Here is a 26,187-nt window from a genome sequence, read left to right as displayed (position 1 = left end):
ATCGGTGCTGACTGTCCCAGGATCGATTCACACCCTCATGCCCAGAGCTGATGTGCTCATCATGCACGAGTAGCACTAATGGCAGAGGGCTCTGGTAAGCAGGGAGCCAGGCTTGCATGGGACCATAGACACACACACACACACACCCCTGCCACAGGCTGGGTTCAGGGGGCACGTGTGGACCCCTGGTGTGGGGCCACGGGGAGTACAGCTCCAAGCAATCCTAAGTCCAGGTAGGCAAAGGCTCTAACTGGGCGCATATGAGTAAAGAGAAGCAATGAAATGGCTGAGGCTCCATTGCAGGTGAGAAAAGTAACAACCCCTGGCTGCCACAGTGTGAATTTAGTGTGAATTTAGTCATTCATGCCAGGTAATTCAAGGGTATGGGGACGGCATCCATTGCACCTTGTCTGAAGGCTGCCCAGGTCGGATGAAAAGCCAAGACAGCTCAGACCTGGCAGAGCTCAAAGAAGAACAGCATTTTCCTAGGAATAAAAAAACAAACCACAAACAAACAGCAACAAAAAAACCCAGTTCCCTTGTTGAGGTCAGCAAATCCCATCGGCTCTGCCCAGACTGGACCCACACGCACCACAGCTGAAGGAAGTGGTAAAGCAGCACATTTCCCAGAGCAGCAGGAAAAATCACCCCCGTTTTGCAAAGGCTGGGCCTCAGCTGCCTGGGACCGAGCAGCGGCGGCCGCTGGCACGCATGGCCACAGCAGCGACCTTGGAGGACCAATAATCATGACTGTAGCAATCAGCAGACTGAGCCTCCTGGATAAACACCATTAATTCACTAACAAAGTTGTGCCTGGGATAGCATGTGGCCCTTCTGCACCTCTTGCCCCCCTCCCTTTGGATGTCACCACATTAAACCCTTGAGCGCAGCAGCGGCCGGGGTTAGGGATGTGTTGCTTACCGAGGACACCCAGAGGGGCTCGTTTTGCATCCTTGCTTCTTGGCCTGGGGCTGGTGCCAAGCTCGAGGCGTCAGAAGGATGCCACACATAACCAGCCGGGTTTGCTGGCAAGACCAGGGGGTTAGGCAGGGCCGTGGGGACAGGCAGGAGACAGTTTCATTGGAGGGTAACTCAGACCTTGCCATAGTGCTTTCAGCTCCTCATTATTCCCCTTTTTCCTCTTGGCAGCCCAAGGCAGGACTGAGGAACCAGAGCCAGGAGCGAGCTGGAAGAGTTGCTTTATGGCACGTTGCTTCTGCTTGACACTCCAAAGGCAGCCAGAAGGTACAACCCGCCAGCGGAGGCTCCAGCCCTGCAACAGTGTCCCTGCGGGTTAGGAGAGGATGACCCAGGGGGTTTAAACTGGAGGCTTAGACTCAAGATTAAGTTACAGCATCTTAATGACTTGGCGCAAATGAGTGGGGCTGCGGAGCCCCTCTGCCCAGTGCAGACCAGCAGTGATGGGCAGTGATGTGCTCCTGCATCCCAGCATCAGCCAGGGAGCACAGCCCTGACTTCACTCTGCACACAAGTCCTTGAACATGGAAGGTGTTTTAGTTCATCTTACACCAATTATTTAACTAAATAAACATGCATTAACCTTGAAGACAATTTTGGAACTACACAGAAATTTCATTTTCTTAAAGCCATAATGTCCCAGTGCAGCTTAAGACCCAAATATTTTTAAAATATGAACCTGAAGTTCAGCTTCTCCATTTGCAGAGATACTCCTAGAAAAGCAGCCTTGTTTTCAGAAGCTCCTTTTGAGGAGTGCTCAGTGTTTGCAGCAGTTACACCAACCACGTCAGAGCAAAGAGGTTAGCTCCAGGCATGGGCTTCTGAAAGCACTGACCTAAGCAGTTTTCCAACATAGCAGAGGGGGGGAAAAAACCCAACAAAACATCTCAGCTGAAACACCAAGGCTTTAAAAATTAGTTGCTGTTCATGTGCAGTAGCTCTTGTTATTAAAAACATCATAAAAGTTTTACTGTGCTGACTTAGGGTGCACGTAAAGAACCTAGCTTGTCTTGACAGACCATAAAGGAACTTTTATGACCTATTGGGTCAGTGATTTGTGAAGAAGGATTTACTTCACCATCCAGGGCTGGGATGCACTGCTGGAGGAGGAACACACCAAAATGGCATGCAGCCCTGAGAGGTGGACCTGCTATGGTCTGGGCTGGGTAAAGAACATGTATATCCAGGATGACGATGTGTATGAGCATTGCTTGTTATATAGTTTGTGTTAACTCAGAGGGGCACGGGATTACATGCTGAGTGGATTTAACTGATCGACCTTTGTTATTTTGGGGTCACAAGCGAAGCTTAGGAAGAAAAAAACCTTACCCATGCATCAGTTCACTTCTCCCCCAGGACTAAAGCTCTGAAAACCCAGGCTGAAGCCCCAGTGTTGCAATTGCTTTATCTTCTATTGCAAGATGTCAGGAAAACATCAGCTTCACTGGTCCAAGGTTCAGTGCCAACACACTCCTAGAGTAACTCAAGGAAGAGGAGGATCTGACTCAGTGAAATAATATCTTCTTGGAACGATGCTGCCAGGTCTGTTCATGACAGATGAAATGGTGCAGAGCAAACCCTGCCATGCCAGCAGCCTCGTATCGGTGTCAGGGCTCGTTTACCTTTAAAGCACTGGTGCCCATGGACACGCACAAGGGCAGAGCACTGCAGCTGCAAGCAAAGCGCTAGTGAGATCCAAATACGCAGTGCACCTCCAGCCTTAGGGACTGGTGAGAGGGGCCCAGGCCCACCTGGGAGTGACCAAAGCTGCCCTGGAAAAGGGACTAACCCCCAGTGCCACCCTCCTGGAGCAGCACAGCCGGCCACACAGCCACTGCTCTCCTGGCTTGCACAGCTTGGGCCACCCCAGTCCTCCCTGTGGCTTTTGACTGACCCCCAGCCCAGGCTGCCCAAAGCCATTGCTGGGGCTGGAACCATCCCCAGCAATGGGCAGCAACTGGGACAGTAACCCAGAGCACCTGACCCCCTCCCTGCGCTGGGCTGTCCTGCACGGAGGGCACGCTCAGCCCGTGCCAGCAAGCCCCCAGCCTGGCCAAGGAGGGAGCAGGAGGATGCCCGGCAGAGGCAGACCTTCAGGGAGCTGTGCTCCAGAGCCCGCTGCCTGTGGGAGGGAGACGGCAGCCCAGAAAGATCAAACACTTCAAACGTTTCTCTCCTGAGCGCCAGCGTGGGCTGAAAGGAAAAGTAGTAAAGTCTTTTAAGTGCGGGAGGCTAGCGGGATCTTCCAACCAGGCTCTCGCAGCTGGCGGCACTGCTCCCCAGAGCGATGTCTGGAGGGTCTCTGAGGGATGAGGAGCTCCTCGGCTCACCCAGGTGCCCATGCTGCCATGAGGATGCTCTTGCAGGTCAAACAGGTGAAGCAGACCGGGAGCCTTCAAGCCTTCCCGAAGAGCAGCACCCACCCTGCCACTGCCGGCTCCCGGCCCCGTCCACGCAGTCAGCATCACTGGCACCGAGGTGGCTGCACCCTGCAGCCTTCCTTCCCCAGAGCCCTCTTCCTTCAGCCCTCGACATCCAGATGGATCAAACCTGATTCGCTGCACACGTGGCAACCAAATGAAATGGTTTCTTTGGCAACAATAATGAAAGCTCAGAAAAAAAATTTTGCTTTCTATCTCATGCGACTTCAGCAGCCCAGGTAACGCAGGCCGGGAAGCAGGGAAACTGCAAGCATCTGACTTGAATTACTGCCTCTGATAAAAATCAGACATGCACTCCAGCATGTCTGCTGCACGTTTATTTATTTATTTGGGGGCTGATTGATTTAAAGACTCCCTATTGCCCGAGCAGCAGCATGGCACAATAATTCACTCGATCTCTGATTTATATTTCATGTTCAAGTGAAGCAGGATGCTTCTGCCCAGCTCAAGACTAAGCTGTATATGCCAACACCACGCTCGGCAGCTTTGGGGAACCTGGGCATGTACAGAAGTAAAAGCTGAGGCTGCAGAAGGGAGTAAGCACAAGGTAAAAGCCCTGCTAAACATCCAAACCTGCAGGGCCAGGTTCACAAACTGAAATGAGATCTCCCAGATCCCGGTCCCTATTTGCCCCCTTGCAGGATGCTCAGTCCTGGGCTGTGTTTTCCAGCTGGGATCCATCGCGTCTCGCCTTCTGCCCAAACTGCTCCCCTCACCCCACAGCTCCAGCAGCGATCCAGGGGTCAGCGATGCTCAGCCCCGAGCTCTCCGGCCTTTGTGGGATGTTTTGCTGGAAGGCTTCGAGCCTTTTGCAGTCCAGGGCTAAGGCCTCCCCCACGACACACACGTTTGGCCCCGGTGGGCTGTAGATATCCTACGCAGCTCTGGCTGCGGCGGGTGAGGTAATTGCACCTAATTAAGTCCCTCTGCACTTCTGTCTCCCATATGGGGAAAGGATCAAAGCGCTCCCCACCGTGCTGCAAAGGCAAGCAGGGCCCCAGGAAGGGTGAGACAAGAGGGGTCTCCTGGGCTGGGAGGGCGTGTCAGCCAGAACCCCCCACACTTTCCCCCGCCAGCATCACCATTACCCTCAGAGACATCCCTGGGTGCTTGTGGCTCCAAGCAGAGAGGCAGAAGCTCGTGAACCCCACGAGAGAAAGCGCCAGCAGTGACTCCCCTCCATGTCCCACCACCCACAGGGTGCCAGGGGCTGCAGGCACCTCCCACGTGCTTTGCTACCACAGTGGTGGTACCAAAAATAGATATAAGCTATTTCAAACATTCCTCCTTCCTTTTTACAGAAACTGTAACACGGAGCAGAGTTAAGATCTGCTATTCTCTGCTCTGCTTCCCACTTGGAAATACCTTCTAGAATTTAAGGAGGATAAAAATAGTAGCATTCAACGGGAATAGGAGCGAGCTCTTCAGAAGGTACCGTAATCACACAGAGCCGGAGCCCAAGCCCTTAGACACCGTGAATAGCGCTGCCAGTTGATCTCCTTCAAAGTGTTGTTGAATGAGGTCTTAGCCTCATAATTTAAGGGGATGAAGTCCTTCCTAAGGTTGTGAAGATTTGGTCTTTCCAGATCTATTATTTTCTGTTAACTTCTCCTGGACAGCCTAATTGGACGAGGGAGCAAGGGCTGTTCCCTCCTTCCCCCATTATCCAGGGCCCTTTCTCCTCCCACAAGAGATTTTATTTGTGCTGCACGAAAGATTTATCAGCTGCCTTTATAGCCCTCCCTGCACTAAATCACACTCCTAATGGATAGCCTGAGGTAAAAGCACTACTGTTTATTTTATTTTTTTTTTTTTTTAATCCATTGAATAGTGTGGTTACATGCACACGGAGCTGGCAGGCTGAGCTCTGCTTCCCGCTCCTCCCTGGACAGCACAGCACACTTTAAGACTCCCATGTGGCCTTGGTCAAAAATCACAGGGCACGGCTTGTGGAAGCCTCAAGTAGGAGCATCTCAAGGTCCAAACACTCATGACAGCCTGGGGATGGCTGGAGAGGAGAGGCAGTCGCCCCTGCTCACCCTCCGCTTTGGGGGGGAATTCACAGTGGTGTCACCAGCTCCGGGCTCCCCAGTCTGTCCCCCCACAGGAACAGATGGCCTCAGTCTTTGCCGGCGACTTGGAAATCAACCAAACACAGAGGTTAAGTTAAAAAATCCCAACCATTTACCCTAATCCAGATGTTAGGAGTACCGTTAGTGTTGGGACAAAGGTGAGGGGGTAAAAAAAACGCAACGCACACTTAAATCCAGTGATATTTGAGAGGCACTCTGTCATCCCAGCTTTCATGAATGCCACCACCCTTCTGGGAAACCCAACTTGCAGGAGAACCCATTAAACACCAGAAGAGTCATTAACTCACTACAGATAAGCTGTTAATCTGCTGTTGGGAAAACACCTCCCGTTGTCCGGTAGGTCAAGGCGCAGACCCCCTTCTTGCACAGAGACATAACTCCTGGCCATAACTCCTAACCATGTGTAAAATACATTAGTCAACACATCAGCAAGAATAACTCCGGTAACTCATCACAGGCTCCTCCCCAAGACTGGGAGCGATGGTAGTCCAGGTTCTCCTGGTTTCAGCTAGGAGACCAGGGGTCTGACGGCTGGCTGCATGTCCTGCTCCTTCCAGCTCCTGCTCCCCAGCCGGCATATGAATTTGGGGTGGAAAGGGGCTACCAACCTGCAGTCCTTCAGATAATAAAAAAAAAAAATTCTCCACTGGTTACAGCTGTCTGGCTGACAGGCAGAGCACAGTGAGCCCAGCTCAGGGGAATTGCCACCGGTATGAGAACGCATACTGGCTCGTCACTGCTCTTGTCTCAATCCATGCGCTGCTGAGCCAGCCCTGACCCCCCTGCTTCGCACAGGGCAGAGCAGGTACAGCAGCCTGCTCACCCTGCAGCCGCTCCATGGGCAGGGGAATCCTGGGGTCACCTCCCAGTTGTTCTACCTCATCGCCTTTAACTCCATCTTTTGACCAATGAAGACTCTGGCTGTATAAATCTGTGGGATTTATACCTTTGCACAGAAGGAAAACAATGATTGGCATCTCTAATAGGGCTTGCAAGAGGATAGACCCACCTGGGGGGGCCCGAAGCTCCGCTGGTCCTGCTTGGTCAGATAAACTGATGCAGGAAACAAGTGTAAGGGTTGGCAGATCTGTTGGTGAAGGGTGGTCGGTGGGGCCATTCCTGCTCTGCGATTGCTGGAGCAGCACTGCAGTGCAGAGCCGCTGGATTCAGGCTCCTCTCCTGCTGCTTCGAAGCCCCCCTGCCCACACGGCAGAGGCCCAGGGGGACAGCAGACCCCTCGGGAGCGGTGGGCAGGCGGAGGCAGCCAACACAGGCAGCTGCCAAGGCTGAGTCAGAGCCACCAGCATGCACGCAATTCCCAAATCCTGGCATCCTCATCACCCTCGCCGTGCACCCGCCTCTCCTGCCCCCGGCCCAGGCTTCCTGCCCCCCCCCCGAGCGCCGTCACAGTCTGGGAGCGTTTGCAGTCAGGGGAGTTTCCCATCACCCATTTGTCCCAGTGCCATTGTACGCGGTGACTCCCGGTTCGATTGCTGTCAGCTGTCACACACTCATCGCGCCCCGCCCCGCAGTCACAATTCAGCCCCCCAGGAATCACCATATTCCTTTTCCAGGGAGCATTTCCGCAATTCCAGTCCACATTTTCCTTCCTTAGCTTCACACCAGCAAAACTTCGGATGAATAAGGAGAACAATAGGAGCAGCTAAATACATTTCCATCCCCTCGGTCTCCTGGTAGCAAGCACAGATCCTGGGCTTGCAGGGCTGCTGCCAGGCTTTTCACTGGCTCTCTGCTATCAAGCTTGTTAATGCCTGGATGCAGCTCTAGCCCTCAGCCAAAACCTCAGTCTCTTACAGAGGCTGCACAGAAAGATTTGGAGACCACAGAGGATTCTCCATCCAGTCTCCACAAGCCTCTTCCAACATCTCTTCACATCTGGGGCAAAAAATCTGGGTATATAAATAAATTGACCCTCCCAGTGAGTAGCATCAGCCTTCAGCCCTAACCAGGTTCCCTCTGCCACTCCATAATTTTGGCTTTCTTGGATCAGGAATAAATTAGTTTAACGGAGAGATATGTTTTTCTTGCTTCATCTTATTTTTATAAACACCATTGGGAAGTAAAGCATATGAACAGAGAGAGAGACAATGTACTTGCTGCTGAAGTCAATCTGCAGAGCAAGACAGTAACAACCACCTCAAAGGGGCGGGAGGGATCGTTGGCCCTATTCGTACTTGGCTTATGCTGCCAATTCCTCGAGAGAGTCAACAAGAGTCAACCCTTATCAGAGAAAACTTTTGACAAGTCATGCCTCTAAACTTTACCACATCTTTAGCCTGTCACGTAGAACATCTCTAAAACCTACATAAATTCTAACATACTTAAGATTATATATTATACGTATTAGACAAGTATTAATTTCTGGGTGAAGGCAGAATTGCTGTCTCAGTGGCTCTCCTGCTTGCCTACACTGCTCTAAGCTTTAATCCCTAAAATACACATACAAACATGGAAAACTCCTCCTGCCAACTCCACGCCAAACTCCCCAGGCAACGTGAATCATACAGGCCGACAGCACAGCTTGAGGAGGAACAGAAATCGGTGTTATTCATTCCCCTTCTTACCTGGGCGACTATGTGCTGTTTCTGCAGCATGCCAACTTCCTCCTGCTCACGGGGATGTTTCATATCCAAATTCAGCTCCCAAATTTTTTTTTCCCAACACTTGAGAGCAACTTATAGCAGATTAAACATTTCAGACCTCCTCCCTTCAACTCCAGCCAGCTCCAGTAGCTGTGGCCAATTAATACTTCGTAAGAGCTTTTGATGTGCTCTTATCAAGTGTGTATTACACTGGGAATTTCACAGCATTTAAGCGAAGGCCATCAGCCCGACAGGCTTTGAAGGCCTCTGCCTCACCTGCTGGCAGGAGGAAGGGACGATTGCCAGAGCACGGGAGGCAGGGCGAAGGGGATCCTCACACTGTAAGTCCCCAGCAGCTACTGTGCAGTTCTAAGTCCTCCTCCAAATGGTTTTGGAGGAGGCAATGTGCATGCTGGAACGGCCTCTCAAATACGTCACAATGGTTTTGACAACTCCTAATGCTGGAAAAAAAAGTTGGAAAAAATTAGAAATGTTAGAAAGTCATGAAGTCTTTGGGATCCTGGAAATAATAAGTAGTCATGGTGGAGAGGAATTTCTTTTTTTTTCCTTTTTTTTTTTTGTATGGATGACATAAAAGAGAACAAAGAAGTATTTGTTCCTTGACTCCCGATCTAGGAAGCATGACCAGCCTGTGCCTTCCGTGCTTCCTGCGTAGCCAGGGCTGCCAGCTCATTTATTGCTCTGCAAGGAGCGATCCCCATTTGAGGAGCAACAAAGGACTTCAGGCAGGTACTGTGAGGCTGCAGCACAACAAGATCTGGCTGCAAAAAGATGCTATTTTCTAGCTTCAGTATTAATATTAGGTGAAGAGCAGAGTCAGGAACAGAGTGCTCTTTGCTGCTACAGGCTCCTATGCTATGCCATAGGGAAGTTTTGCAAGTGGGGTAATTGCACTGGTGTGGCTTGAAATGCTTTGATTAGGAATTTCCCAAACAGCCTTTTGATGTTACTGGTGACTTCTGCGTGCAGCTTTTTCTTTGCAGAGACATCCAAATAAACAATGAGAGCGCACTGCAGGAGTTTCTGATGTGTTCTGATTAGACGGGTTCAGCATTAGCCTCAACCCTGTCTGGAAAAGGGCTCCGTGCGAATACCGAGCAATCAGCCCTCGTAAGATGGAAAAGAGCAAACAAGCCTCGCTGCACCAGCTGACAGCAAGAGCAAAATGACAAGACTCATGCATGTAAATATTCCAGAAAGAAACAGCTGAGAAAAAGAAAGGCAGAAAGACCTAATGTTTCTTTGCCCTTATTACCACTCCAAAAGCCATGAAAGAATCCGGGTGTTGCAAACTGCAGCCCTTCTCCCTCTTCCTTCCAGATCCTGCTGGTTTTCCACAAGCAATCGGGACATGCTGGCTCCGCTGTGGCTCCCTTTGAAAGGCTTCGAGCCCCGCTCGGGCTCCAAGCTCACGAGCCTGCACAGCCACAGCGTCCGCCCCACAAAACCCAGGCTGCCAGCGAGCACTGCGAGGGGATTTAAGAGAGGAGCAGAGATGCATTAAATGCAACCTGTACCATGCTCGTGTACTTCATTTCCCTTCTGGGGGGTGAAGGGAAAGCAGCACAGGGAAAAAGAAGAAAAAAGGTCTGCAAAACAAGGATCCACGTGAGGAGACCTATACACTTGCGATTTTTTAGGGGGGTTGGTGGGTTTTTTTGGTTTTAGCTTTTCAGTTTGTGAATCAGAAGTGATGTTTCATAGCTCTGCTCTCTTTAAAAAAAATAAATCATAGACTCAGGTTTACCTTTAAACAGCCAAATAAATGAGGCTGCAGCAGTCCATCCAGCCTACTGCAAGGTAACACACTTGCCTGAAGCCAAACCTTTGCACTCTGGAGGAAGCCACACTCAAAACCACAAAAGCAGAGCTGTGCATCGTCTTCACACCCCTCTCCCACAGCAAGTGGCCCCCAGTTTTCCAGCCAGATTTTTGGTGGTTCTACTTTTGGTCATGCAAACAAGGAAAGATGGGCAGCAGCTCTGCGATCACAAATGCAGTTTCTTCTTGAGGGAGCTGCCTCTGAGAGATGGGAAGGAGCCTGCCCACAGCTGGGATCCAACACAAGCCGGGTCCCAGGGCACTTGGCTGCCTCAGCATGGCACTGCACAGTTGCATGCTGGTGGGATGCGGTTGGACTGGCACGGCTGTTCATCACATCTGTAGAGTCTTTTGCAGACAACTTTCTGCTTTGGAAACTCCCATTGGGACCTAAATGCAATAAAATGCAGTTGGACATCCACAGCTAATTACTGCGAGGGCTGCACAGCTGACAGGTAAGGAACAGGCACAGCCCTGCCTGGGTTCCTAAAGCTCCTTCCAAGCTGCGGGGTGTAGCCTCTTCTTGTTTTAATTGCCCCCAAACTGCTGTGCCAAAGAGCTCAGATTTAAATAAAAATAGCTTAAGTCTTAAAACAATTGGCTGTTTGGCCCAGAAATAAATTTGCAAAACCCTAAGGAGCCAAGAACTAGTTTTCCCCATCCAGAGCTCCCCAGCTCCTTCTGTATTCCCTACAGGTAACAAACACGACCCCCCCAACACAACACCCAAGTCCAGCACACACCTTGAAGCAGCCTCAGTGCCCTTATCCCTGCAGCCTCCGCTGACCGCAGCTCCAGCATCGCACACGGTTCTAAGGCAAAGGATTTCCAGCAGACGGATCGACCGAAATCCCAGGGACGTGGTGACTGGGCAGGCTCAGCGGGCACCTTCCATGGAGTTTGTTTGCTGGCTGCATTCAAGCCTCCACCTGGTGATGAGGCAGGTGGATGCCCATCTCCTCCACTCTTGCTGCCGTACCCTGGCAGCGGCTCCCGCACCTTCGGCTGCTGTAGGCTGAGGACAGGGACCGTACGCTCCGAGGCAAGGACTAGTTCCCTACTCACCCGTCCGGCATGCCAAGCAAGTGCTTTTCAGGTCTATAGAACAACCACTACCTTTCCTGTTTCTTCTTATTCTTGGCACAAAGGATTCTGAATCATTTCCAACTGAGGTTAAAAGCCTTTAGGAGTCTGTTTGCACAGTGTTGGGGTTTTTTTTAAACAACCTCTAATTGTAACACATGCTTCTCCCAGCACACACAAAAATATCCAAATAGCTTTTAGTTTAGGCACTGTCCTCATGTTCCTGAAGAAAAGCTCTAGAGTAAGATACTTTTTCTTTTCCCCTATGCATTTCACCTATTGCTTGCTTTTCAAGTTTCAGCTTCATATGTGAACAGTTCAGTCACACATCTCCTGTCTCGGGTGGGTGGGTGGGAAATACAAACTTAAAAAAAAGCATAGTAATTCACATCACCTTGTTTCCTAGGCAGAGGACCAGCATACTGCCTGCAAAATACCAGTATTTTTACACTACAAAAATACAATTAGGCTCTCAATTAAATTTTATTAGTTTTACTCGTGGGAGTTCATTAGCACAAGACAGCTGAAGGAACTCCCAAGGGCTCTCACTGAAACCCTCTGCACTAAGCCTCACCGTTTTCTGCAGCTACAGAAAAGAGAAAAAAGATTTATCAGAACCCAAATTCTGCAGACACATGTGCCACAAACTCTCCATACATCGTCAGTCCCAGCGAACAAACTGGGTTTACTCACTCGACTGAAGTTTTCTGTGTGCACAACCCAGTGTTTGCAGAAGTGGGTGCTCGAGCGGTGGCCCACGGGCAAGACATACAGACTGACAAACTGCTTCAACAAGACTCTCCACTTCTTCTCAGTACTGGCATCTCCCAAAAAAGAGAGCTTTCAGATGTAATTAAATTTTACTATTTTATTTGTGAAAAAACTACAAGCAGAATTCATAAATAGACATTTCTATTTAAAGCAGGAAAATGATAAAGTGGCTTCTAATAACAGTCGTGCACATGCCAGTAACAGGAATATATTAACATCTTTTATTTGCTAGACAAAGAGCAGTGTCCAATATAAATTTCCCAAAAACATTTAAGACCTGTGAATTTCTGACCAGTTCACAAAACCACCATTGACACTTTAGCATGAAGATTAAAACAAACCTAACAGGACTGTCAGCTCTAAAGACTTTACAGAGCGGAAAAACTTTCAAAAGCGTTATACAAGCTGTCTTTCTGGGCAAATGAAAAATATAGCTCGTATAATACATTAACATAAAAATCCACAAGATAAGATTATGTTTTGACATACTTAAACAAGCATTCTATATTTGTCTCCAACAAACAAAGCTAAGGAAATAATGTAACCATCTTTACACAGTAAATTAAGGTTACAAGTCATACACAAGAACAGAACTGCTTGCGCATTAAAAACTGTTCAGCTCCATTGTCATACTCTAAATGTTGGCTCTTAAAACCATTCGGTTACATACAAGCAAAGGTTATTATATAGTCAGCAATTAATAAATTTTCAATAATTTAAGTTTATGGTAGAGCTTAAAAAAGTAGACTGAGAATGATCTTGGTAAGGCAGGTGAAAACATCTCAGTGGAAATAAACTCACGGAAGCTGCTGCCAAATTTTTGATCTGTCCAATTTGAAACAAGCAAAGTGTTCCAATTAAAATAAATAGCTTGGTGGTGTAAAACGCTGTCATTTTTCCTTTGCAGAACTACGTCAAACTGAGCAAGTCAGGCAAGCTGTGTTGGTGTCTCTGTGTGTGTGTGTGTGTCTGTGTGTGTGTCTGTGTCTGTGTAAGAGTTGAAACTTCACAAATGTAACACTGTGCTTTACTTACCTGCTTTCTGTGCCACTGAACACCACGAATCTGGTCCTTCCCCTACACTAGTGTTTTGGTTGGTTTGGCTTTTAAACACGTTCCCCACCAACAGCGGGGTATCCCACAGACACAGCGCGGAGGGAATCCCACCCGTGGACGCGTGCCGTGAGTATGCTAACTTCAGAAATCAAGTGTAAAAGCAAACGTTATCCTTCAAATCCACAACACAACAGCTACGGATGAGGCTGGGGAGGTTCAATGCTTAGCTAGCAATTTCTATTGAATGCAGAATTACAGGTCACTTGCTCCAAAGAAATTTTCCTACTTATTTATAGCAAGCTACTTTATTGAGGAGGCACGCCCAAAAGAGATAGATGTTACTGACTTTACCAGTAGCCATGAGTAGCTGGTTACGGCGTTAAAGCTTTTTCAACTGATCTACAGGTCCATTTTCACTTGAAAAAGAAGCAATTTCCTGGTACACACAATGCTTTTTTTTTTTTTTTTTTTTTGCACAAATTCCCAGATTCAACGAAGAAGGTGAGTGCGCGGTTTGACTTGAAGCACCAGAATTTGCCCTGCTGAAGCCAGAGGGACTCGCCGCTCGCTCACACTCTTCGCTGGATCGCGGCCAAGATGCACGCAAGCCTAATTGATAATGGATCATTTATAAAGCAGTGCAAAATATACAAGTTCAGGGGCATCTTCAAAAAATCTCTCTTAAAAAATTATTCCAATACATTTCAGTAAAATAAATAAATATGGCTGACCAGTTTACCCTCCCTGAGACCCTTAAAGGAATAGTAAAAACTGGAAAAGGAATGTCTTTGCAATATCCCACTAATGTTAAAATGTGGATTGAGAAATTCATAGTATTTAAAACTATGTATAATAAATTGTCTTGATGCTCATAGGAAGCATCTGGTTTCCTTTGGTTCTTTAATAAATACTTTAAAAATGCTTAAAAAGGTAAAGACAGCCTATACTGTGAATATAAGCAGAATTAAGTCGGGGTGCCCATGCTAACGTATCCAGAATAAAACCACTGCTGCAAAGGCACTGCCACTGCATGTACCCTCGAGCAGTTCTAACAGATCCCTTACACGTTTCTGTCAGCAGTGTAAAAGGAACCTATGTCTGCTACTCAAAACCACACAGATTTTAAAAGAAATCTTAAATCAGTTGCCTCCACAAAGAGAAATTACTCTTGCTAAGCAAATAATTCACAATATAACAAGCTGGCACAAAGTTGTCAAAATGTGGCCCTCTTTCCTCACGCCCAGAAGTTATGCATTTGATGTCAAATGAATGCCACAGCCTCTGCGCCTGAAATTACTACAAAGCACCCTGGGGCCACTAAATAAAGATGAAAAGCCAAAGAGGTTTGGGTTTTGTTGTGTGTTTTTTTAAAAAAGAAGTTTGTTTCACCTCTTCAGCCTAGTGTTTTAGCAGGATAATGCATGGAAGGTAAACTGCAAAGCAACACTAACAGGCCAGGAAAAGAAATTACAGTCTGAATAGCTTTAGAGCAAGAATGGAGATGCTGGTCATGAGCATGAGCCACGCATGTCGCTCACTTGCCAGCATAAAAGCTTTTCCCTACTTTTGCTCCCATAGCAGGAGACCCAGAAGCATCCAAATGCTGACAAGCCCAACATCATCCCTGGACGAGATGCTGTTCAGAAATGGAATACAGATGGACTTCAAGAAGAGCCACCCCAACAGCACGGCCGAGACAGACAGAAGGGGGCTGACGACCACCGACCCACATGCCGCTGGCTGGAGTGAGCGCCTGTTCGCTCCCAGTCCTACGGCTCCCTGCTGCCTTCAAACCGCTCCAGTTCTAGTTACCTTGGTTACTGATGCAGGTGGACAAAATTAATTAAATCTAAAACCACCAAATATCTGTGGGACTGGCTATGCACAACATAGCAATGCTCACGTTACCAAAATACATGACTCCGTGGCATGCCAACACCAGTCTGGCTGCGAACGCTTACGCTCCAGCCGGGCACGAACTTGCACATCACCAATCCAAGTTACCCTACTGGAAATACAAGCTACCTGGAGCAAATCTTTTCTCATTTCAGATCCCAAGCTATAAAAATCAAAACTGTGTGTCCAGTACATTTTAGCCATTGCCTAGGGAAGAAACGGGGAAGGAACAATAGAGAGAATGGATCCCCATCCAGGTTCAAACCTTCAGGAACGCTTTTCACCTAAGACCAGTTCCATTTCAGTTTCAGTACTTTCACAGAAGGGGACTGTCCCAGATCTTGAATGGTTCAATTATTTTTTTTTTTCACTTCACAGTGTTTCAAGCACCAGCGTTTCCATGTATTGGTTTCAAATAACCCTTTATATATATTTATTTATATATATATTTATATATAATTTATATCAAAACTGATAGTACACAGTATAACTGGAAGAAGAACTGAACTTAAAAAGGATATGTTGAAAGAGGATGGAGTTTGTGAATGCAATAAATAAAGCTCCCTTCCCTCCCCACCCACTCCCGACCCCAAAACAAAAAGTTGTAATGTTCATGGAAAATTGTGCACAGCAGATATTATAAAAAAGTAGATTCAGGAGCACATCCAATTATAAATGATTGTTAGGAAAATCATATAAAACAATGGAATACATAAAAGTGTCAAGAGTAATTGTTAGGGTGAGAAATTCCTTGGTGGCCAGATGCCCACGGCAAGCAGAAATTATATCCTGGTTGCATCGGTAAGAGGTTGATGTCCAAGAAAGTGTGTGTTCAAGCGCAGAAGAGGCTCTCCAGGATTTGAACAGCATGGGCAGGTGGAGTGTTTGAATTTCATACCCTGATTCATAGTTTCCACAATTCCATGTGCAATTTTCAGAAAGATTCATCGTTGACTGCCGACATGTCCCCCTTTGGCGTGGAGGAACGGGACGAGCCCTTGTCTGTGCTCTCAGAGCCTGAGCTGCTCTGATTCTGTTGTTCTGATCCTGCACTGGAGGTCACTGTAGAAGACGACGTGGAAGAAGAGCGAGTCTTTTCTTTAAAGTCTGTGATAATTACTGTGACATTTCCCACTGTGACTGCCAGCTGCTGCGCGGTACTTCTGTCCACATTTTTCAGTCTGGGTCTAAAACAAATGAGAAAACATTTATAAGAAGGATAAAAACAAACAAGAAAGGAAAAGTTTATTAGAAAAAGCATTTGACAACAAACTCAGTGTGACTCGTCCTCCAGTCGCCTGCACAGATGGCAATAACTGGGAAGAGAACCTAGGCAGCGGCAAGCGCTGCACAGCAGAGGACAAAGGTTTGACCTGCTCCCTGTGACAGCCCGGGCTGCCAGGGCTGCAGCAGCATGCTCAGCCCCAGAGGAAAGACCTGTCTTGCAGAGCTCTGCAAAGGGCATCTGCTGTAGACTTATCCCTAATCCAACTCTGCCAGAAAGGAGGACACTACAGCAGAGCCAAGCGGCCAGGAGCCAGACAGACCGAAGGATCTCCTCCCCAAGCGGCAGATGAAAGAGTTCTCTTATCTAAATTCACCATCTCATCATGTGCCCTGATGTTATGAGACAAGGCTGTGACTCTGCAATACAAAACCACATGAAAGCATTTGACCACAGCTCTTTCATTCCCATATTGGAACTCTGCAGCTGCAAACAACACAGGCACTGGGACAACTTGGCTTCTCTCGCAACTGCTTTGAGCTTATACAAATCAGATGCCCAATCAGCCTATGTATAAAATTGCTTAAAATGTTCCCTCTGGAACCAAGGTTATTGTAAATAAAATCCAGTATGTACAGCAGTATTTCTTGCAGCTAGTGCTTTTGGTTAAAGGAAGGGAGAAAAAGACTAAAAGGGAAAAAAAACCACCAGAAAAGAACACATTGGTATTTATTGCTCAGGATTATCTCAGTAATCTGCATGCTGTGCTATCATTCAATTAGTAATGTAGCTAATAAGGGTCTAGACTCTAGGAAGCCAACATTCATGCACATTTCAGGGGCTGGTCCAAAGCTCTGATACAACAAAACTTGGACACTCCTTCAGCTACCAGCAAATTCCAAGTCATCCACAGCAACTGCTGCAATTCACAGCTTTTACTCCTAATTAAGGGTCAGGCTTAAGCAGCAGAATATTCCCAAAAGGGAAATTAAAAAGGAGAGTCTTTATACATCAGTGAAAAGTAGCTTGCTGAAAACTGCCTTATTCCAAGGGATGGAGGGAAGGTTAGTTTACTTTGGGATCAAGCTCCAGCTTTTAAACCAATCTGCCTTTACTCCTCCTCATCTGCAGCTAGGCTAGTGTGGTCGAAACGAAAAAAAAGAGGAAATTAAGCCAACTTTGTATCGGCCATGCATATTCAGTGGCTTGCAGCGGTAAGTTAAGGGGACAGTCCTTAAGTAGTAGGCATCCAAGTGGTATTCTAGAACTGGACAGAATATAAAAAAGTATTAGGGACAGATGTACGGCTTCAAAAATAGAACAATGGTATTTCTGCAAGACTCCTTACCAAAAATGAAGTTACCACACTGAAAATAGTATTTTCACATCTAACCTAGGAGACTGTTTCAATTTTTAACAAGTACCACAGCAAAGGCATTTCTAATAGATAGAAAATACAACTAAAATACTGCTACACTGGGATAACCATCAGTAAAACCTCCTACTTGAAAAACAGCCCCTTCGTTTAGTGACCAGCCTTTTCAGCCCCATAGCCGTGCTTCGTGAATTCCCGCAGCAGTGTGACACACACCCACGCGTATGTGTTGTACATACGTGCTCACGGGAGTTGGGAAATTCAACACGTAACCCCAGGCTAGGCTAAATGATGTCACCCTGTTTGTGGGCAACAAGAAAGGCCAGCTAGCTCAGCGAGTTTTGGGGTTTCCGTTGGCCTTCAGATAGCATCTCAGCAGACGCAGGCTGCCCCCAAAGCATCGGCAGCAAACACAGCACAAGCGTTCCCGGAAGCGTAGTACGCGTACGTATTTTCCTCCCTAAGCCCCGAGTTCCTCTAGGAAACCCAGTTCTTCCTGTAATTTGCCTGGGTCATTTGTTTTTTCTTGTACTCAGAAACAGCCAAAAAATGCTGGCCCAGATACCGGAACAGACCTTATTGCCTCCACCTTTCTGTAGTGTTGAACACGCACTCCCGCTATTGCTTGTCAAAAGCCAGTGCTGATAGCCATAACGGGGGGGGGGGGGGGGGGGGGGGGGGGGGGGAAGAAAAAAAAGGAAAGAGAGAAAGGAATTGATGTGGCCTAAGCTGCATTACATTCTGCCCAGAACAGCTCCCGCTACCAGCAGCCTTTGAGACAAGCCACGCACTGAGCACCTGAATGAAACTGCCCATGCATCCCTAAATGCCATGACAAAGTAACATGGAAGGACTTGGGGGGAAGCAGAGCTGAGGTGCAGGATTTGTCCACAGTCCTGTTCACAAACACATTCTCAATGTCAGTTTTACAACTGAGCCCTCCAACCATTTCTGCAGGAGGTTTTAGGGGTCTCCCCTGTGCAAAGAGCTGATTAAGCACAGGTGGAGGTCTCCAGACAGTCTCTTCAGCACATGCATGTTTTTTGCTTCCTATAGAAGGCAAAGGGATCGGCCCATTCATGTTATTTTGCAAAATTAAACACTGATGCTTCACATTTATAGCTAAAAAGGTTCATGGCCAAATAAGAAATATGTTTCAAAATCAATCTGAACACATGCACAGGAAGGCATGGAACAAACCAAGATATTTTGTCAGAAATAGGCATAGTATTCAAGAAGCCCAAACCAGATTTCTTAAAAATCTGGAGAACCTTAAAAGACAATTTACAAAAATAACAAACAGTTAAGAAATCTGGGCATGAAAAAAATCTGAACAGATGTGACTCTGTAAAATTCAGATCCTTTAAAAAGACTCTTGACAGTACTCCTGAGGGCAGTGAGTTGCAAGTAAGGTTCCACTAAACTAAATACTTAAAAAGAGTGTTTAGGAACTGAAGGAGATGATGTATCCCTTAAAAATACCCAATCAGACTTGATACTATTAAGGATTAATAAGGAATGACAAAAGCTTGCCACAAAACATGGACTAAAAGACTGCAGTAGACAGAGTGACTCCTTCAAAGGAGTAAAAACAATTATTTTATGTAATCTATCAATTTAATATTATTATATCATTAGTCAAGTGCATCAAGTACCCTGCATCCTAAGTCTCAAAATAAGTCCCATTAAAAAAAAAAAAAAAAAGAAAAAAACCACAACAGGACCAAAAAAACAACATTGCAATAACATTGTATTTCTCTAATCAAATCAGGAATGGCAACTTCAGTATTTGGGGGCTGAGGAAGAGTTAACAGTAGTCCCGGCAAACAGCTCAGTCTTCTAGCACAGCAAGTCTCACACTGCCCTCGCTACATTCAAGCAAGTTCCTGTATAAAGGATATTCACTCTTATCATTAAAGATTTTCATGCCATTACTTAAAAACTACCAAGGTAACAGTTTTCTGTAGAGTCATGTCTTGCCAAACTGAATGCTAACAGCAGTGTTAACCATATTTCCCATGTGCTTTACAAATGTTTGCAGCTAACTAATATTTTTTCAATTCATGTGGCTTCACTGTAAAATACTTACTACAGCCCATTTTAAAGAGATGCAATTCTCATATAGCCCCTATAGGCAAAGCACCCAGTTGAATTCAGCCTCTTGTAGCTCTCTAAGTTCAGTAATATAAAAACTGTTCTTAGATGCTGAATTTTTCATTTTAGAAACAGAGCACAAGACACCGCTTAAAGAAAACAAGCATGCAGTATAGGCAAGGCCAGGAATAAACCTCTCTCCATAGACAGCCACTCATTTGAAACTTGGACAAATAGGAAACCAACCATTCATGCTTTTTGTTGATTGCAATGTTCTAGCAAATTTGTTCATGCAGACTGAATTCCTGTATACTTGGAAAATTATCTTGACAATTACAGTGACTGAACTATGGATATGGAACTGAAAAAGTAATCTTTGTTACTGCTATCAAGTGATGCTAAGAATTTGATGAAGACCACCACAATTGCTGGTTAATGTTTTTCCCCCCACTGTGGCTTTAATGCCCAATTGACAGTACCATTATTTTAGCAGAGAAGCAAAAACTGAGTGGACAACAGACTAATATTTCCAATGCCTGAATCTCTTCTCACCAGCATTGTTTGAGTGCCTGTACATGGAGAAGGCTCATAGCCACTGATGGTCTTGCCATACTGACACTGGCAGACCCTGTGGGTTAGACAGTACTCTGCCTCTGTCCATTTAAAAAGAAAAAAAAAAAAGTCTCTGTTCTTTATCTAGTGCTCAGATACCAACAGCTTTATACTAAAGTTACCTTGAAGTGTGATTTGAGTCGCTGGTCTTTGTTGTAGTATTCCCAGACTGTATACTGTTTGCTTCGCTAGGAGGATCTTTCACAATATCTGACTTTGGTCTGTAAGAATTGGAGGGAAGAAGTAGAGTAAGATGTTAGTTTAACTGCACAATTAATCAATGCACAGTGCTACTGAAATCACATTTAACAGCGCATCCTTCAAACTTACTTAGTCTTCTTGTTAGTGTTCTTCTTTGTAACACTGGGACTGATTTCCTTCTCTTTGTCAGGTTTTTCTTTGTCTTGTTTTTCCACTTTCTCCTTCTTCTCCTTCTTAGGCGGCGGTGGGGTTGCATATTGCTGGGCAACTTGTTGTGCCACCAACTGAGAGTTTATTCTAGGTTTTCTATAATGACAATAAAAAGAGAGATCTATAGTCAATTTTACACAGTAAAAATAACTGCACCAAAAGCAGTATGAAGATTTATTTTAGCAACCAGGGAAGAATACTCCACTTATAAAGAACCAAATGGATGTCCTTATTTAATGCGAAGTACTACTGCTGCTACCAAATGAGATAGAAATCGTAAAATTAAGAAATACTCTAAACTGCGTCAGTTTTTAGCCTTATCTAACGTTCTTAAGTATAATGCTCCCTTTCTTCCATCCATGTCATGAAATTACAGCCAGTTTTGGGGGGACAATAGTGAAAAAGCAGCTTTCAAGAAGTTGCCAGCTATGAACTGTGGCTATACTTTAAGAGAAGGAACAGAGAGAGTGATAAAAATAAGTTTCCTGATAAACATCGGTCTCTTTCCCATCTTTCAATTTAATTTTTCAAATGAGCTTCTGGTTCCCTGAAGCAGCAAAACCTCACACTAACAAAGAACAAGAGAAGGTAACTGAGATGACTTTGTCCCGAGGGCCAGGAACGAAGCTCTCTGGCAGCAGCACAGAAGACAAGCGGGCATTCACGCTTCCACGGGGCAACAGCCGTGCCAGCCTCCGACACACCATCTTCACACCATTGTCTGCAGTCCCCGATGGTGCTCCGGCAAAATACACAAGCAAGCTGTCTTTCAAAGACTATTTCCATTTCAAATTCTGAATGACACAAAAAAGTAGCTTCGCACATAACCAATACCTTGGTTACTGGTCCTCATATATGCTGCAGAGATCTGTACCTCCACCACTTCACACTCCTCATCCAATATCTAACGTCTTCTCAGCTTAACAACTCAAAACTTCTCCCTCCTGGCCCGGCATATCACAGCGCGGTTTATACACTGAATACTCTACCTGTTCATGATCGATTCAACCCCTTCAGCCTGCCAGAAAGATCTATGCTCCCTACGTCCACAGTACTGGGGGGGGGGGCAGGAGAAAACCTGGTTATCAACTCCATTAGTCGTCCGTTATGAGCTTAGTATCAATTGCAATAGTTGCTCAAGCTTGTCTATAGCTATTAGTCATAAATAAGACTCAAATTTTCTACATATATCAGACTATAACAGATTTTCAATGAAAGCAATGCGCAAGTATCATTAAGTCTACAACTGGCACACAGAAACCCAACTGCAGAGCTCTGTACCTGTGCCCAGTTTTTACTACAAACATCTAGAGAGACTTTAAGAAGCTACTCAGTGGTTTCATGTGTTTAAGAAAAAAAAAAAATCTACAAACCACTAATCATTCACATGTAACATCTGTATTTAGCAATGATACACACTATGAAACACCCAGAGAAGTTCTACTCCCTGTCACAGGAAAATCCAAGTATCTACTAAGCCCCTCTTGGCACTGGTTTTCTGCATAATGGTACCAAGATGTTCTTACTGAAGCCAGTTACACCCAAGTATTTAATTTCACTACCACAGCTTATTATAAAGGCTATGCAAAAGGTTGTAATTAGGCCCCTGACCCATCTCAGCACCACTGGCATTTGGATTTTTCACCCAACATAGAAACTACAACTCATTTTATGCTACAACCTGCATACATTTTTGAGTGACAACAGATGACTGGTCTTCAGCCTTAAATAACTATGATGCTGAAACGTTCTGCAGATCAGATCAAGCAGTTACCTGTTCCATAGAACAGCAAAGATATTTAGCATCCTTGCATTTAAAATCCCATATACAGCAATTTCCGTCTGTATGACTAAGAATAAGCACGCAAGAAAAAGTGTTTTGGTTACATGGGATTTTCAGATTGATGCAATGACACTAAAAGCTGACAACAGTAGCTTGTGTCAAGTAACCTGCTAATCACCTACTCAAAAAAGAAAAAAAAAAAATGAGATAAAGCGTCAATACATGTTCAAAGAGAGGGCAGATACCATCTCCATACATGATTATACATGATTAACCTCACTGCTTGAAGTTGCCACTTCTGCCCAGACTTACGGTTATGTGCTGTTTACACTACCAGCTAAGTCAGAAAACTGAGCCATTCATGGAAAATCCCAATTCAGGAATCTGAGTGCACCTTCAAAGTTTTTCCACTTTGCATGAGACCGATGTGCCTGCTTGTGATGTTATTTCCAAGCCTTATGTCCAGCCTCCGCAGCTATCAAGCTGTCGCTCCTGTTGCTGGAGTACTGCACTGCTTGAATGAAGACGCAAATTTTAAAATGGAAACTTCAACTAAACTGAAATAAACCCCGATATAAATAAGTCACATGCATTCCCCTAGAGAAGGTTGGAATCCAAAAGAGACCAGCATTAAAGTGCTCCTGCAGAGACACTTGCCCTGTGCGCTCCCACTCCTTATCTGTGCCTGTGACAGCACACCACATTTATTAAACTTTATCATTTTCTGGCCAGCCACTGACATAACTAGCACAACTTCTTCCAAAGCCACATTTGCATATTTCTTCTTCCCAGCCAGCCACTGCGGCGGGTAAGGGCAAATCCAAAACTGAAAGCGATGAGAGCAGGCAGCAACGTGTGCGGGCAGGGGACCTGCAAGAAGGGGGGCCAGCCCTGCTGATGGGGTTTGTCCTGCCACACCAAGGAAGGGAATGGAAAGCTGCTGAGATTTTGGCCAACACCGAGTATATTTCAAGATCTGCTGTGTTACTAGAACAGATATTATTTTTTTTAAAATAATACAAATAATCCAATTGCTTTCCAATTCCTAATTTTGCCATTTCACTCGCTAGCAGCAAGCTTAGGAAGATTAAAAAACAGGTAAGTTAAGCACCTGGCATGCTAATAGTAATAAACTCCTTCAAATAAGGTCCACGCTGCCAGCACAGCCAGGACACACTGGTTACAAGCCCTGTACAAAGAAGCCAAGCAAAGCAAGCAGAGCAGTGCATTTTTAACCACAGCAAACCATGACCATAGTAACCACAGTCGAATAAAGTAGCTGCAATATCCAAAACTTGCTCCGAGTTTCCCAGCCTACCAAAAATACACTTCAAGGGCTAACACTGATCATCTAGCACCCCAACACAGATCATCCCTCCAGACACTGTTCCTGCCTCTACAGCCATCCGTGCCATATCCTAGTCACGCTGTTTGCCAAAGCAGCCACCCTCCTCATGAGCACTGTGAATTCCTCTCCCGCTGTGGCAGCGGGTAGCTTGCACTGCCTTCTAGAAATAAGGAAAAAAGTAAATTCAATAATGCTTTGCAGTGGATACTAGTCATCGTCCCTTTCAGAATGTGAACAAGGAAGGAGAGAGGAAAAAAAAAAAGTATCAGTGGAGAGATGCAAGCCTTATTCCCACTTGGGCTACAATGATTTAACATGCTCTGGCTTCTACTACAGAATGTAGAGTCATAAGAACAGAGAGATTCTTTTTTCCTTTTTCTGTTTTTGAACATTACAATGTGACTGAGACTCCCTGTCCCTAATTTTGTTCCAACTGGCTTTTTTTTTTTTTTAATTTTTTTTTTATGGGGTTTTTTTTCAGTCTCCAAAGAACATGCTTCAACCCAAAGATGCAGCTATTATGTTAAAATAAGCTATCATTCAGCAGAATCACCTGGACAGAAAGTTGGACCACTTCTAAATTTTTTTGTAAGAATAAACAGACACAAAAACAAGTACTAACTGGTTTTTACCTCCAAATCCACTCATCAGCTTTCTTCCTGTAACGTTAAAATGTTCATACAAACAAAGACTACATCTAAGTGACAAAAATCAAACCCCAACTCAGCCTCTTCCAGGCTGTCCAACCAGCGCTCACATTTAAGGAACAACTGTATCATCATTTACTAGAAGGTTTAAAGTATCAACATTACACCCAAACCACAGCTAACAAGTCTCAACTTCCAAAAAATTATTTGAAAAGATGTAATACTTAATATCATACTTGGTTCTTGAATTCCTAAGCAGGTATCAAATGCTGAGCCACAGCGCTCTGCTGCTTCTTGCAGGCCACTGGGTCTTCCCGACAAGAGGAAGGAGACACATGTTTCCCTTATCTGCTCCCCGGTCCCTGCTGGGACCCCTCCAACAGCAGTGGCACCCAACGTCTCCTATAAAAGAGACTGCTTGGTTCCCCTCCAACCTGTGTCCCTACAAACTGAGATGTGCTGTGACACCTTGGTGGCACCGTTAACTTACGCCTCCTGCACTCAGTATCGGGCGAGTGCTTTCAAACACAGAGAAGCCAGGAGCGTGCAATACACACACCAACTGATAGTGCCAGCAGAGGAACACTGTAAGAACCAGTCTTCAATGCAAGTACCTGAAATCGGGACATTTCCTTCTATCTGAACATTAAGATGAACTTATGCTCTGCTCAGACAATTTCCCCCCTAATTGAAACAACAGCCTGGGTAAAGACTCCACCATCAAGATCCAACACTGATGTGACAAATAAATAAACATTCTCCTCCTCCTTTTTTCAACATGAACAGGATTGTCTTCTCCCACTATAAAACTGACAGAAATTAAACTAAACTGTGCTTTCCGAGTTATGTTCAGCCAAGTAAATTGTTTCACATTACTTAGAGTGTAGTTTACATCACAGGAGCAGATATTTGCGGAACAATGATCTCTGCAGCAAGGACATACCAACATGTAAAAAAGCTGAAACACATTTCTCTATTAGGAGCATGGTTGTGGCACTTAGGTCGTTATCACCAACTATCATAAACAATGTACATAACCACTCTTTACTACCTTTTAGCAACAGGCCTGCACAGAAAGATTATGCCTGCAAATACTATACCCTCAGATTGTCATATGAAGTGACACTGGGATGTTTGGCTCATGGGAAGCTGAATAAGTTCAAGACATTTCCTCAAGGGCTCACTGCCTATACTACTGTGCTCTTGAAATAAAAAAATAAAAGTTTAAAAAAATCCAACGAAAACCAACTGTACTTTTAAGGTTCTGGCAAGCATCTTGCACTATTTCACAGCTTGCGTTTTCTTCTGTATCTCAGCGTTTCCCGTTACAGCTTGTCTCAGGACCAAATCCAGAGCACTGACAACCCAGGAATTCTGCTGCTCTGCTCGCAACCCCTGCAACTGGGCTTAGGAGTAGAGTAGCGCAAATCACCACACATCCAACACATGGTAGTTACTCAGACCTGGATTTCAACAGGGATATAGGCGGATAAGCTGCACCACATTTGTCATGTGACCCTAATTTCTGTATCTGTTTGGGATTTCTTTGGTCCCGGCTGCCTTGGGAAAAGACCAGCCACCTGCCTCCTGCAGACACTGCGGAGTGGAGACAGCGGCTGGCTTTATACCCACAGCAACACAGAGACCTTGAGGGACTCCAGCAATCCCCAGAAATGTGGATCTAATTACAATTGCTCTTACTTCCCTACAACTATGTTATCAGAAGAATGAAAGTGGCATCGAGTGGGATTTCAGAGTCAAAAGCCTCCTGTAACATGAAGTACCGAGGATTTGGATAATTTCATGCTGTTCTGGCTTTGATGCAAGTGGTGATACCAGCAGACCTCTGCACGGCTCACCATTTCTTTGAGAAAATTTGTTTCATACACTGTGCAGTGTGAAGTACATGATTACTGTAATAATCCTAGT

General features: G+C 45.6%; 1 protein-coding gene across 1 annotated transcript in view; it reads right to left on the bottom strand.

Moving 5' to 3' along the window:
- Positions 1 to 11,893: 11,893 nt before the first annotated feature.
- Positions 11,894 to 26,187, bottom strand: part of RYBP (RING1 and YY1 binding protein) — a 46,963-nt gene continuing 32,669 nt past the window's right edge. The window contains exons 3-5 of the mRNA XM_055806039.1: positions 20,400 to 20,576; positions 20,192 to 20,290; positions 11,894 to 15,950 (exon numbers count right to left, since the gene is read on the bottom strand). Of these exons, the coding sequence (XP_055662014.1) occupies positions 15,698 to 15,950; positions 20,192 to 20,290; positions 20,400 to 20,576 (529 nt within the window). The 3' untranslated portion in view covers positions 11,894 to 15,697. The remainder of the gene's footprint in view (positions 15,951 to 20,191; positions 20,291 to 20,399; positions 20,577 to 26,187) is intronic.

The sequence above is a fragment of the Falco peregrinus genome, chromosome 5 (assembly GCF_023634155.1).
Source record: "Falco peregrinus isolate bFalPer1 chromosome 5, bFalPer1.pri, whole genome shotgun sequence".
Classification (NCBI taxonomy): Eukaryota; Metazoa; Chordata; class Aves; order Falconiformes; family Falconidae; genus Falco; species Falco peregrinus.
This window is presented reverse-complemented; position numbering and strand designations above follow the sequence as displayed.